Here is a 14,670-nt window from a genome sequence, read left to right on the forward strand (position 1 = left end):
TACATGACAGTAAAAAGCGTACAAATTATTCTAACGTAAGTGAGATAAGTTAAGATATACTTTGTTGTCTCCAAAGGGAAATTTGATCATACAGCAATATTAGAAACAGGATGTAAGCGGTATCAGGGTTGACTTTTGAAAAGCTTGTTCTCACATGCATGTATGCAACTGACCTGCATGCACCCCCTCCAGGGGGTAAAAGAAGCAGACTAGCAGGTTCATGAGCACAGCCAGGTTGAAGGAAACGTTACTCCACACGGACATGTTTCTGGAGCACCAGTACAGCACTGGTTGGGCTGAAGAGGAGACACAGTGACACATTAGACATATTTTTCAAATGTGATCACATACAATATGATTTAGGTAGATTGTGTCTATAAAATGAAGACAAATTGTGGAAATTGTTTGTAAATTCAAAGATCCCAAACTCATTAGAATGCTATTGAGAAGCAGCACATCATCACATTTAAGAAGCTAAGACCAATATTTGATAACTAATGATAAAAAAGTAATACAACCATAAACCTATGATCGGAACATTTTCAAAATTTACGTTGAATAACTGTTTAATCGACTAATTGTTTCAGCATTAAATTGATTATCACATAAAACCAACGTGTGAACAAGCTGTAGTGTGAATTTGAGCAAAACTGGCTTAATTCTCCCTTGCTATAAAGCAAATAACAAAAATTACAGATTACCATAGGAAAAAAACATTATGTATGTTGAAATGTTGACACTGAAAATAAAGTTTCAAAAGGTCAAATTGAAGAAAAATAAAAAAATGCCACTATGACCTTTGACACAATCTGGCTTTCAATAGATTATGTTGTGCTGTGTGGAAAAGAGAAACCGATGCAGGGACTTTTCTCTGTCCATCCCCTTTTCTGAGTGAGAGACATAATATGGCTTTGTGTGGGTATGCTGTCTCGTATGTGGATTAGAGTGTGGGTGCGGGTCTGTTGTGTGTGTGTATGTTTGTGAGCATGAGCAAGCACACTCTCAGTTGTGATTCATAAGGTTACTGTACAAATGTTTCAGGGCTCAAAGAATGTGGAAAGCCCCGGTCTGCTTTTAGAGAGTGGAAACATGCATACACATAACACGAACACACACAGGATGACATTGTTAGCCCTGCTGTCAAGGTGAGGATACACATCCATCCATCCATCCATCCATCCATCCATCTTCCATACCCACTTATCCTGTTCAGGCTTGTAGGGATTGAGGTCTATCCCAGCATGCATTGGGCAACTGGCGGGCTACACCCCGGACATGTCCCCAGTCTGTCACTGGGACACGTAGTCACACAACCACATTCTGAGTTTCTGATTCGCATAAGCTGCATTTCTTGCATTTTTTTTCTTAAGTTTCTCAGAAAAACAATCTCCTCTCTGAAATGGGATGACAACTCAATCGGCATCATCAAAAAAGCCAGAGAGTTTTGGGCTGTCCAGAGAGGGGATGCTGCAGTTCTACAGATCTGTGATAGAAAGTGTTCTCACCTTTACTATATGTGTGTGGTATGGAAAGTCCACAGCTCAAAAGAGGAAGCTGGACAGAATTGTTCGCTTTCTCTTGACTGTTATGCTGTGATTGGCAAATTCCTAACAACTACAAACGTAAGTAGTATGGCAATAAAGTGTTGAATGGATGTAGAAGGAAGCACGTACACAGGCAGAACATGCAAACTCCACACAGAAAGGCCCGGCTGGCTGACAAATCATTAAGCCACCATTCCTCTACAAAGTTGGGAATATTCATCACATGAATTAAGCTTCAAGTTAATTTTTTTGGGGAAAAAGTCAGGGAAGTTGTGCACACTTTCATCTGATAATCAGACGACTCTTGAAAATAAACAATTTATGAAGACAATAAAGCAGTTATGATAAACCAACAAGCTCACTAAATTATAACACCCTTGCTTCTTGCTGCTGCACCAGCTGTGTGCACTGCACAGACTTCTCCCACCAACTCTGTCATCTCCTATTAAGATAACAGTCAATGGCGTCTCTTGTCTTAAGCATTATTTGCAGTGTTGAAATAATTAGACAATTGATCCATGAGTCGATTAACAGAAAATGAATCGGCAACAGTTTCAACAATGGACCAATTGTTTGAATAACTTATCAATCAAAAATGCATTTGCCTCCACCTTTTCAAAGAATGAGAATTTTTAAAGTTTTAGTTGGTCAAACTAAACAAGCAATCTAAAGACGTCACACTGGGTTGAGTTTTGTGATGGGTATCCTATCCCTATTTTCTGATTACTGAATGATTAATCGGTTATTAACACTAATTAACAGTGAATATAGTTAATTTAATCACGTGTATCCCATATGTCAGCGGGGAGCATTGGAGCGTTATTGCACTTCTCACTGGATCCTGTGCTTCAATCAATTGCAGAGCACTTACAGAAGAAGAGTTTATTCAGCCAAATTCAAGTGAATGATGAAACTCAAGTGAATAATCTTTTCTTATTTTTCTTTTTTTACAAAAGTGGTCCTGTATAATCCGACATAACTGAGCACTACATGCACCACACATGCTACATCTTGACTCCCACCTCTGAGTTTCTTCTGCCAGTTCATCTCATTGAAGAGGTCCTCTGCTCGCAGGAAGAAGTCGTTGATCTTGCTGCCCTGCTCGTCTCTCTCTGTGGTGTAGTAGACTCGCAGCTTTGACTCGGAGGTCAGGAACTCACAGATGTTGGGCACGGGGAACACTATCTCCTCCATGGTGCGGTCCTGGCGCACAATCTGAACAGAGAGACACACAGTCACCTTGGCCTCTGTAGGTCTACATTATTGTATATTTGGGAAGAAGCTGTCACAAAATATACATTTACAGTAGTTTTCTAGATGATTGTTTTGTGAAATTCTACTACAGAGGGTTTCAGCTAGTGACAAGAGTTGCGAGTTATGACCTCTATCTGAGCAGTGTGTTTGGCGTAGAACTCCAAGGCCTCATCTCCCTCTCCATTGGGCCCTCCTGGCTTTAACATCATGGACAGCTCCTTATTATGACGTGCCAACTGTACAGAGGACACACAGCCAAGGAGTGAGCTTGTCACAAAAAAAAACGACACATGGAAAACGTGTGTGTCTCATCATATTCCTGCATGAATGGAGAGATTAATTCTTTTCTTTTTAATAATTGTAAAATATTGTGTGTCATAATATGCCTTAAAACATGGGATTCTAAAAGACATGTTGCAGAGATGAACAGTAGACCTGGTGAGCTAAAATGTAGATGTTGTGTCCAACATTTCGGGGGGAAGCGGCATCGTGTTCCTCCTCTTCCCCGTTGTCCTCCTCCTCCCTTGTGTCCTCAAACTCTACCTCTCCCTGCAGGTAGGCCTTCTTTATCACCTCCACCTGCACACACACATTCACAACTCTGTGCTCTGTGATACTGAACAGCCAACAGCAGCTGTTGTATTTGAGATGTAAAAAGCAGCTGTGATGCACAAAATCATTTCCTCACCAGCTCTTTGGGCCTCATATTGTACAGGATCCTCTCTGCATTCTCACTGTCATGGCGGCTCTCCATGATGGCGAGCAGCAGCTTAGATGCATTGTTCTGATAGTAAAAAAAAAAAAAAAAGAGAAAGAAGGCAGGAGAGCTCCAAGATAAGAACTTAAGCTCTGTCAGTTTCTGCATCCAAGGAAAACAGACAGAAACCCTGGTGCTCTAGGAAAATGCATTCTGCAGCTATTTGTCTTGGCAGGCAAGCACAAAAGCTAGTTCAGCTCAGTCGACTGAATGCCCAGCTCTTATACTAGAAACCTGTTAGTGATATTCCATCCTGCTGTGAAAGGAATCTGCTGGACAATTTTCCCCCCCAATTTTTGTCCCAAGACCCAAACTTACCCCATCCACCCCGTTTCAAACAAAGTTGTAGATCCTTCCTCCACTTCACAAACTCCATCCCCACCAACTCACCTTGAGCTCCAACACCAGGTCCATCCGCTTTTTCCCAAGTGGGTTGATGTCATTAAGGATCAGGGCGATTATGATATCAATTCCATTGGACTCGTGTGTTGCAATGCAATTCTGGAGGAAATAAAAAAACATTTATGAAAATGACAGATCGGGCCCTCGGACAGCCCCAGACCTCAGATCAGATCTGTCGTAGTCTCTTTATGTACCTGGTTTTCATGACAGGGGCCTTGGCAGTACTCTGTGAGACTCTCCAGAGTTTGGTTGATGAGGGCAACGTTCTTCTCATTGATGTACAATCCCAGTAGACCGAGACCCCCTGTGGTGCTTCCGCAGATACAGTCCAAGAACTGCAGAGTCTCACACACAAGGTTGTAGTTGTTCTTATTGTTTTGACAGCGAAGGAAGTTCTGAGGAGATAAAAGTGGTTGGGTTTGTGTGACTGGGATAGGTCTGTATGGACTGAACTGGATACAAGCCAATCAAAAACCATTTAAAACCAACTGGAAAAAACAAAACCATAAAAGCTTTAGCTAAGAATTAAAATCATGCTATTGAAAACCCACTCTTCTGTAAGTCAGAGCTCAGTGGAAGTTTTAAGAAGACCAAAGACGGAGCGAGTTAGCACCCATATTTCTGTTTTAGCCCTCGTCTGTACTGTTGAGCTCGACTGTCCCATCAGAAGCGTGCCACTGTGTCAGCAGTCAGTCACTGCCCACAAAACTTATCCTTTGCAGGCTGGTGTGCTGTAAATCTTACCAATAAGGTTTGTGCACTGACAGGAACAAAACCTTTTACATTCTGAACAAAGCAACGGTGCTAAAAAAGTCAGAGATAACGAGACCCACAGTATATAACAATTTCTGCAAAATACAAACGAGGTCAACCTGCTCTGTCTTTATAAAAACTGTTTGTGTAAAGTACTTCTTTCAAAGAAAGCCTGAATGGAAGTAAATAAGGAATGCTATTACATTACATTACATTACATACACATTTACTGCCATCAAATTAGCTTTGCCAAGAGAGAGCCGAGCTGAGGCGGTACATACTGAATGATACAAGAAGAAATAATATTTTAAGACATTGCACAATTACTTTAATAATCAAGTGAGAAATCTGCAGGCATCACTTTTACGTTTGCATAATGCTCTAAACCTAATGAAGTTCTCCAGCTGCCTTCTTTCTGGAATTGACAGTAAGACTAAGAAGTAACTGAAAGCCACCACTTCCAGGCTCAGTGAAAGAGAGAGGCACATACAAAAAAGGAGGCTCATTGAACACACAAACTGAAATGAAGTAGGGAGGTTTCCTTTCATACGTCTATGAATGAAGATTTGCCAGAGAAGCCCCCTCCATAGCCTAAAGAAGTTAGGCCTGACAATGACAATGATGATTAAAGGATTTAGGATTGCTTATAAAACCCATTCAACCTGTGTTTAAAATCTGCAGCAAAGAAGAAAAAGCATGCATGGATAAGATGGCACAACCACGGTTTGGAGTAAGGAAGGCACTGTAGCCAAGTGTGATCCACTCTAATGGATATCTGTGAAGGAGGAGTCTAAAGATCAGTCTGTCCCACCTGTAGGTCACGGTTGTGATTCTCACAAAGCAGCTGGAGGAAGCGAAGGATAGGCTGCATGATGACGATCACAAAACTCATTTCTCCCTCGTCCTGGTTCTTGTCCCCAGTGCTGGGCTGGCCGTCGGCTGAGGTGAAGTGGTCCTCAGGGTCCGCTTCACGCCGGTAGGAGTTAAAAGCCTTCTTAGTGGCAGACGAGGCCTCTAATAGCTGCTCTTTCACATCCTCTGTCATGATCACCGCTGAGTCTCTGGCTAAACAGAAAGAGGCACCAAACAGGGACTAAGGATGCAGTCGAAACCCACATAAATTGTAGCTTGTCTTAGCATATTTTGTTGACATAACAACACAACCTGACATTAATTCATACTTCAGTGTGTGACCTCTGACCTTTTTTGCGAACAGGGACGTCTTTGTCCTGGCTGTCATCATCTCTCTTCCTGTTTCCCAGGTCACTGGTATTAACTGTTACTGTGGCTTTGATTTCCAGCTGGGCCAGCTTCATACGGTCATAGAAGACCCGGAAGAACTTCTCGTATTTCTTCTCTTCTGTCAGACGGCAAAAAAACGATCTCTGGACACAAAGGAGAAGAACAGAAAAAAAGGGATTACGGATGTTATTGTCTGCTAAATGCAATTTTGAAATTAATTAATCATGTCAATCATTCATCAAAACACAAGTTCATCTGGTTCCAGCTTCTCAAATGTGATGATGGACAACAGGGGCTCAACCCCTAATGAGAATGTGACACGGATATGTATAACAGAGGATAAATGCAAAAATATTGAACATACGAAAAAAATATGAAAGTCCCTTAATGGACTACCAGAATCAAATGAAATGATAATGAGGTGTAAACACTGTAAACCTGTTTCTTTGAACGTGTAATTGTTTGCCCACTGTCACTAACAGACACATTTGCAAACTCTAACTTGAAGCACTAAAATTGATTTTTTTTTTTTAAATAATTAATTTGTTTTTATTATAATTTTTAGGGGGCTGAGATGAAAAGGGTCTAAAATCACCACTGATGGTCAAAACAAGTAATTTGAAGATGTTACCAGAAATGTCTGGGAAATTATAATGCACATTTTTCAAATTTATCTGACATTTTATAGATATAGATATAAATATAAATTATTACATGCATTACATAGTCAATACTTTATTTCCCCCTCCAAGTTTGTATTATGCAAGTGATCAGATATTTAAAGTGCAGTGAACTAAGGTCAAAACCACTGAACGTGATGTTGGAACAGGAAATATAGACTTTAAGATCTGGTTTAGTTTCAAATTCTTTGTTTGTCTGTGCACACATTTTCTATCACAATTTTATATTAAATCATCACTTAAAATAAGGAAAACGGTCTTGACCGGGCCTTCACAAAACATTTTGTAGTAAAGCAAGTATGGCTTTACTGCGATGGGAGAGTTTAAACGCTGTCATTATTGCTCTGGAATGGGGTCATGCAAAAGCCTGCAAGCTCAATGCATAAACCGTGTCCCAACCCACAGGGCTGTTGTTTTGTAGCCTATAGAAAGGCTTCGAGTGGCAGAATCAACCTCACCACTCTATCATGGTGAAAAATGACACGAGAGAGAGAGAAGCCTGGCCTACTTACTGTACACATAGAGAAACAGAGATAGTAGGGAGCGGGAAGAAAGAGAGCTAGAGGCGAAAGACGGACACCAAAGAGGGAATAAGGGAGGAAAAATGAGATGATTGAGAAAGGGGCAACGAGAGCAAGAGACAGGAAGGGAATATATTCAAACAGTATCTAGGCCAGTTCTTAAAGTTGTTACATAACCATCTGTCTTTCCAGGTTAGATGTAAAACTGGGCTACTGGAGGAAACAAATAAACAAGGAAAACGGTAAGCAAAACAGAAAAAACAAGCCTTGTTTCTTCTAACACTGTGAAGGTGTTTGTACTAGGAGGTTTATATGAATTGGAATTTAATATTTAACACACTACTAAATGTTTTGATTCAAAATTGAAAATAGTGACCAACCAATTAGGTAGCCAAACAAGGGAGTGTATGTAGCTTATTAACAGAAGCCAAATTTCTTCCAAAGAAAGAATAACACAACCATGTGCCCCACCCCGGCCCTCCACCACTGAGCAGCAGCCCTCCTGCACGTACACACTCTTCCAACACTCAGGGACAAGAAGATAGCAGCTTCTTTTTTTTTGCGCGAGCAAGGCCATCACTCAATAAACAACTTCATGACAGAGTGGAGAGCGCAGAGAAGCTCACAACTCACAACATGCCTAAGGAGGGAGGTGTGGACGGGGGTGAGGGGGGCGAGGGTAGGGCAATGATGGTCGTTCCTGCCTCACATTACAGAGTCCTCCAACAGGCAGCTAAAGCGTGGGGCCTGCAGGGGGGTGGGAAAGGTGAGGCATGAGGCCCAGGTTAACACATATTGATTCCCCCACCCGTTCCCATTTACCGTTACATAACTCGCACAGACTCATACACTTGGACTGTACACGCACATGCAAGCTGGAGAGCACATACGCTAATACGCCCACTGGCTTTTACACTCACAAAAGGTCAGCTGTCTGCGGCATAGGCACATGCCAATTTTGAGAGGACACGCCCACATATCACACATGCATCATACTACAGTATTCTCCTTAAAACTCTGCGACTGCCAACTTCTTTATTTTCCATTGCCTATCATTTCATTAATGTCACAGCCACATCTCTAGCATATCCCAGGTTAGAGACATTGCATTCAGTCTGACTCACAGTGCAGGGTTGGTGGAACTAGCACCACACTGCTGGCAGCCGGGGTATTTTATCTTATGGCTCAGGGTTAGCTGAGATATTATGTTTCACTGCAGTAGAGGTGAGCTTGCTTGATTGATGGTGAATGTATTGGTCATGTAAGAGTTATTAATGATTATGTTCAGCAGTGGAAGTCTTCACCTGCAGCAGAAGACTTAAAGAGTCATTTTTTAAACAGCCTGTTTATAAGAACTGAGCTGAGTTTAGTGGATCGAGTGAGTCACTGAAACAAAGACAAAGCCTTGTACATAAAGCTGGAACACCACAGTGAAGAAAAACACCACAGCAAACTTTCGTTTTTTTGGTTTCTTTAGAATTGTATGTGAGATTGCGTTTCAGAATGAATCAGAAATGAAAAGCCTAACCTTTCATGTCTAACCACAGTGCTGCCTCTGTAATGTTTCGATGCTGGTCCTTACAAACCCGGTGACAAAATCTGTGCTGCCGCATCAAGACACCATCTGTGTTTTGATATCACTTTAAAAGCAAGGACAAGAGTGGCGTGATGGAGGGATGACGTTATGGATGAAGTAACACATGGTGGTCAAGGAGAGAATGGAGTGGTAGTAACAGAGGAGATTGAAGGAGAGAGACAGAGGAGCATCTCAGGGGCCCCCTGCAATGTTGGGTAAACACAGTGCCTGTCTGTATCCATAGAGACAAATCCTGAGTGGAATCAGACGGAGAGGAGTTGGGAGAGGTGGGGGCGGACAACACTGAAAAACAAGGTTATAGCGCTTTCCCTTCTCTCCTTCCGTTCTGCAACTTGGCATCAACAAAAGGATGTTATGTAACAGCTATTTATACCCGCGCTCCCTTTCCCTCTCACCCTCCCTCTCATGTCAGGCAGCAGCACATGCACACCAAATGCAGCTCTGCTCTCCTCCATGTCCTTTTCTTCCTTTCTTTGCCTCTTCCTACTTTCCTCAAAGCAGTCACCTCTGTCATTACTTTTCCACCTGAAAGAGAGTTTGTCTAATGCAATGTTTTGTTTTTGCAATATCGGTTAAATGCACCTGCAATATGCAAAAGTTTTTGGAGGGAAACAGAGCAGCATGCCATGTGGTTAGACAGCAGATGGCTGACGAGTGAAATGTCACAAGTTGCCATCCCACAACACAATTTACAGCTGTTTGAGCTCTTTCATAGCTGTCACAGAAGAGCTGCAACACATTGGTGACAGACATAAAGAGGAGCAGTGAGGAGCCAACAAGTCTAGAAAGCACTAAATGCACGGAGTGAAAAATATCCATGACTTCCAAGGACATCTGTGCAATAGCTTTGCACGACAGCAGAGCAAGAGGGTGTGTGTAAATGTGTGGTTTATTTCTGTGCGCTATGTAGGTCACGAGTAAATAGTTAACAGGATATCCAAGACCCAACAGGTGCTCAGCTCAGCATGCCAGATGAAGACACTGACAAAAAACCAACTCCTATCCTTGGAGTGCTTTCTTGAAGAGAGCAGAGAGCAAAGGTTTTCTCTCATGGTGTAAAGCCTCTTTTCGACCCCAGGAACTTTCCCCAGGGACTAGGAACCTTTTGATGAAGTCACTGCGACCGCAGGGACCAGTGTCTAAATTATGTTCTGGGGCCATTTTACACCCTCCAGTTAGTCCAGGGACTAACAGTCCAAAGAACTTCGGGTGGAAAAAAAGGTATGCCTGATTTATGAATTTGAGCTTCAATCTGGCAGTGACAAGTATCTCAAACTTCTGTTTTACTTTTTTTTCTTTTCTTTTTTTACAAAAACTGTTCAGAATTTTTAGGAAATTATCCAGTAACTCAAAGAACACAAATATTTGTACTATCTGGCAAAATTCTAGAAACGCATTCAGAGTAGTTCCCCCCAAAAAAACCTTCCTTTTCAGAAAAAAAAACTTAAGAATGCAAGGGGTAGAGGAGCTTCAGTTTCTCTTCAATCCGCTCTGTGTTTCCCCGTCCCTCCGCCCTCTCTCCCCACTGCCCCAGTTCCGGAGGCCCAGCATGACCCAGTTTGGGCCGGCAAGAGAGCGTGAGGGAGCAGGAGAGAGGCTGGAATGTTTTGAGGGCTGAGACATTCCTCATTGTTCATTCACACAGGCCTTATGTAACGCAGACGGATCACGTGACGTAGCTCTGCAGCGGTCGTGGGAAGCCAAAGCATTATCTCCACCACAGTGGCTTCCTTGCTCTGAACTGATTATGCAAGCCCGATGCTTACACAACAACAACAACACACAGACAGACAGACGTTGATGTTGGAGATCAACAACAGCAACAGACAGAGAGACATGAAAAAGAGAGAAAGATAGAGATAGATGGGTTAGAGTGGCTAAAGCAAACAGGTAACGAACATAAAGGGCCCTATGTTAACGATCTAAGCGCAATGCGTGAAGCGCATGGCGCAGGTGTGTTTAGGGTGTGTCCAAATCCACTTTTGCTAGTTTGGCGGCGGAAAAAAGGGTCCGTGCGCTGGGCGCATGGTTCAAAAGGGTTGTACTTAGTGTCTTCATTAATTCATAGGCGTGTTTTGGGCGTAATATGCAATAAACCAGATCAATCAGAGTGTTATCTCCCATTCTCTTTAAAAGCCAAGCGCGTTTGGACCTTGGCACATTGCTATTATGATGGCGGATTTGCACCATAATATTTTTATTTTGTAATCTTTTGCATTTTTGTGTGCTGCTGCGCTTCCCTGTGTGTGTGTGTGTGTGTGTGTGTGTAACAAGCATAGTGTGCGCGCGCTGTGCATAAGCCTAGGCGCATTTTACTAATTTGCTGTTAAAATAACAATGAAATGCGGCACTATTGACTCTAGACCAGGTTTTTGTTGGTCAATGGCGCGATCACTTCCCGCTGCCTCAAGATAGCAATACGCAAAGAATGCACCTGAACACACCTCCCTGTAAGACCAGCATGCCCATGGGCGCAAAGATGGGCACAGGTGCATTTGCTATTTAAAAGATGCGGGCGCTGGACGGAAAAACTGACTAGCAAAGACACTTGCGTCGGGCTTTGCGCTGCGCTGCCCCGAGTACAAGACAGGGCCCTAATTGTTGATTGCCTAATGTACACATCAGCCCAAAGAAAATCCAGAATATTTTTTTATATACTAATCTACAAACTACTGACATGATTAGGAGCTGGTCTGGCCTTTTAGCCAAATGATGTGTGCTAGATATAAAGGGGGAGAAGAGCCATGGTCATGTATATGTGCAGCTATAGTGGCCCAGTGACCCACATACTGTAGATCCTCTTGTAATGAAAACCATCCAAGGCACATTGTGTTCTTGTCACTGACCGAATTCTAGCAGATCATCTACAGATGCACGGTGGGATAAACTGAGCCTTTGAACTTAAAACACTGCAGATCAGTTACACTAAGTGAAATAGGTAAGTGTGTCATTTGTATTATTTTACAATAATATAGATTCAGATATGTTACAGCAAATATACCGAAGTAGACAGTGGACACAAGGATGTCCCTTCAGTTTCCACTTTCCCTTACTGTATGATAAGAAATTTGGGGGTTAACTGACCTGGATGGTGGTGTTTCCACCTTCCAGCAAAGCAATAGCCAGCAGGATGCTTTCTTGAAAGACGCGGTCACTAGTGGTGTTCATGATGAGGTCAATGACCAGGTCAGAGGCTCCCTCTTTGTCCAGGTGACACTGTACCTCTGACAGGCTCATTTCCCCACGACTCAGGCCCCCAGGACCCCCTAATGCTGCAAGACAGAGACAGTGTGACAGGCCAGATCAGAATCAGATGTATCTGAGGAGATTAATACCTTCCAAGGTCCATTCAGACTATATATCAAATTGGTATAATGAAGGAAAAAAAAAACGTTTGGTCTTACTTTAGTAATACAGTAGCATCTTATATTACAATATCTACAAATGCAGAAGCCTGATACATTTTGTATTCATCTACATATTTTATAATTGTTCTCATTTTAGCCTGGCCCTTGAACGTAGGGCTTATTTTATTTTTCATTTTTAAGAAAGATAACTAACATAACTATATCATTCTGTAAGCAAAAATATTTTAGTTTAATTTCATTTTTTTTGCAAAACTTGATATTGAGAATAGTCACAATATTGCACACAGAAACCTAAATTTAAAAGTAGGAAAAATATAGAATTCCTTTAAAATTTAAAGGAATCCTTTTATTTTTAAATCATACAGGGCAAGACACCCACACCCACACACACCCACACACCCACACACACACACACACACACACACACACACACACACACACACACACACACACACACACACACACACACACACACACACACACACACACACACACACACACACACACCCTGAGGCCTCAGCTTCTGGGTACATATGGGATTCTCTGTCTGGCTCTTGTTTCTGCAGCACGTGCAAAGGCTGTTTTCATGGGAAGTAGCAGCCGGTCACGTAGCAACAAGCGAAAAGTGGATCACACGGGGGGAGGCATATACTTCCTGTAGTCTGGAGGTTTGCCAAAATTTTGGTGCACATGGGAGAGATGGTGAACCTGGAGCCTGGGTGATTTTCTCTGCGTCTTTGAGCTCAGTTAAAAATACAATATCAACATTTGGCTCTTTCATCAGAATATACTTTATAGCGTCACACTTAATGTAATGAAAATACTACCTTTCGTGCCACAGCAGACAACAAGACGTTTTGGTGACTAGGTCAATATGGCAGCACTGAATTTATAAAACAATAAAACCACTCACAGCGACTTCCGGTTATGGTGGCTTGGTGAGCAGACGTGGCTCCTCATGCTCTGTTGCTAATCCTAAAATAAATATTACTTAGATAATCCCAATTAGAGTAAAAGCAACACAACTTGAAGCAATAGTTGTGGGGTACAGGTGGTGATTATGTGGGGAAAAGTAACCAAGGACAAATATAAAACTGCTGGAGGACTTGCTAATGAAGAAAACGAGCCAGCGGATTACGACAAAGAAAGAGGTGCTGGCCTACGCGCTGAAATCATGGACAACCCCTGCAGATGGACATTAGGGGTGCACGATTCAGAAAATGTCACAATTCGATATCGATTTTCAGGCTCAAGATTCGATTCAAAATCGATTTTCGATTCAAAACCGATTCTCGATTTAAAAAACGATTCACAGTATGTAAATGTAGTTACTTTTCCCATGTGACTGCAGTTGACAATTTATGAATCGATTTTTTGAATTCTATGAATCGATTTTGAATCGGTAGAGCTTGAATCGCGATTTGAATATGAATCGATTTTTTTGCGCACCCCTATTGGACATCATGAAAGCTTTACAGTCATTCAAACAAGATTTTCACTCCGAGATGGATGGTGTACGGACAGCAATTAAAAATGTTCAAACCATGTTCAATATTGTAGGATGCTTTCACAAAATATTTACACTATGAGATTTTTTTTTAAATAATCATCAATAATGTGGATATAGTGGCCAGGCGGTTAAAGACAAATAATAGAACAAAACAGTCTAGTAAGTTCAGAAAATGATGTCACGTTATTGTAATGCAGCCATTAAAACCAGGAAAAGACAACACTTATGCCATATTACGATATCCAAAATCTAAGACGATATCTAATCTCAATATATCGATATAATATTGATATATTGCCCAGCCCTCCATGCTTTATCCTCCATGGCAGTCTCAGAACACGATGAAACAATTAAAAAGAGGGTGTATGAGGAAATCTGGAAACCATTTCACCAATTTATAAAAAAAGGAGACATAGGGGAGCTTCTACAGAGGGATAATGCGGAACAGGATACCTGATTCAAATAGGTGGTGAACCCCAGAAGGGAAAGGGACTGAGGCATGTCATGGAGGGTGATAGCAAAGGTGCAATTCTTATTTATTTTTGTATTTATGCATATCGTAACTTTGCTAGAGGTGCCATTGTTCTGTGCATGTGATACTGTCATGTAGTTTTCTTTTTTGGCTCTTGAGGTACGGCAGATGTTTGGAGAGAAATTTTGTTATGGGCTGGGACAGAGGGTTGTTAAAAATGTACTAATGAAAAATCTATAAAAAACATTGTTAAAAAAGAAAAACAGAGCTCATATCATTGGCACCAATATGTGCTCCAAAATCTATGTGCAGATACAATGTTACATCATACATGTTACATATCAAAACCAATAACAAAATAGTTAAAAAGAATAGTTGGAGAAACACTGCACAGAGATTCAGTACTCAGTATTTTGACTGCAGATACTAACACAATGACCGCACTATCAGGTAGTGATAAGAGTGTCGTGCTCTGCGTGCTCAAAGGGCAGTTTACAGCACAACTGTGGAGGTGATAACCGGCTCAGGGCCAGACAGATAGAGTCCCATCCTTATATAACATTATTGAAG

The 14,670-nt window shown here is 41.8% G+C and overlaps 1 protein-coding gene across 7 annotated transcripts in view; it reads right to left on the reverse strand.

Annotated features, from left to right (window-relative positions):
• The window catches only part of LOC114554117 (inositol 1,4,5-trisphosphate receptor type 1), a 77,293-nt gene that overhangs the window by 17,471 nt on the left and 45,152 nt on the right, over positions 1 to 14,670 (reverse strand). For all 7 annotated transcript variants that reach the window (XM_028575734.1, XM_028575738.1, XM_028575735.1 and 4 more), the window contains 10 exons: positions 11,835 to 12,022; positions 5,912 to 6,095; positions 5,522 to 5,775; positions 4,152 to 4,352; positions 3,946 to 4,056; positions 3,487 to 3,582; positions 3,234 to 3,377; positions 2,927 to 3,034; positions 2,567 to 2,759; positions 174 to 296 (listed from right to left, as the gene is read on the reverse strand). In XM_028575734.1, the coding sequence (XP_028431535.1) occupies positions 174 to 296; positions 2,567 to 2,759; positions 2,927 to 3,034; positions 3,234 to 3,377; positions 3,487 to 3,582; positions 3,946 to 4,056; positions 4,152 to 4,352; positions 5,522 to 5,775; positions 5,912 to 6,095; positions 11,835 to 12,022 (1,602 nt within the window). The remainder of the gene's footprint in view (positions 1 to 173; positions 297 to 2,566; positions 2,760 to 2,926; positions 3,035 to 3,233; positions 3,378 to 3,486; positions 3,583 to 3,945; positions 4,057 to 4,151; positions 4,353 to 5,521; positions 5,776 to 5,911; positions 6,096 to 11,834; positions 12,023 to 14,670) is intronic.

This window comes from Perca flavescens, chromosome 4, assembly GCF_004354835.1.
Source record: "Perca flavescens isolate YP-PL-M2 chromosome 4, PFLA_1.0, whole genome shotgun sequence".
Classification (NCBI taxonomy): Eukaryota; Metazoa; Chordata; class Actinopteri; order Perciformes; family Percidae; genus Perca; species Perca flavescens.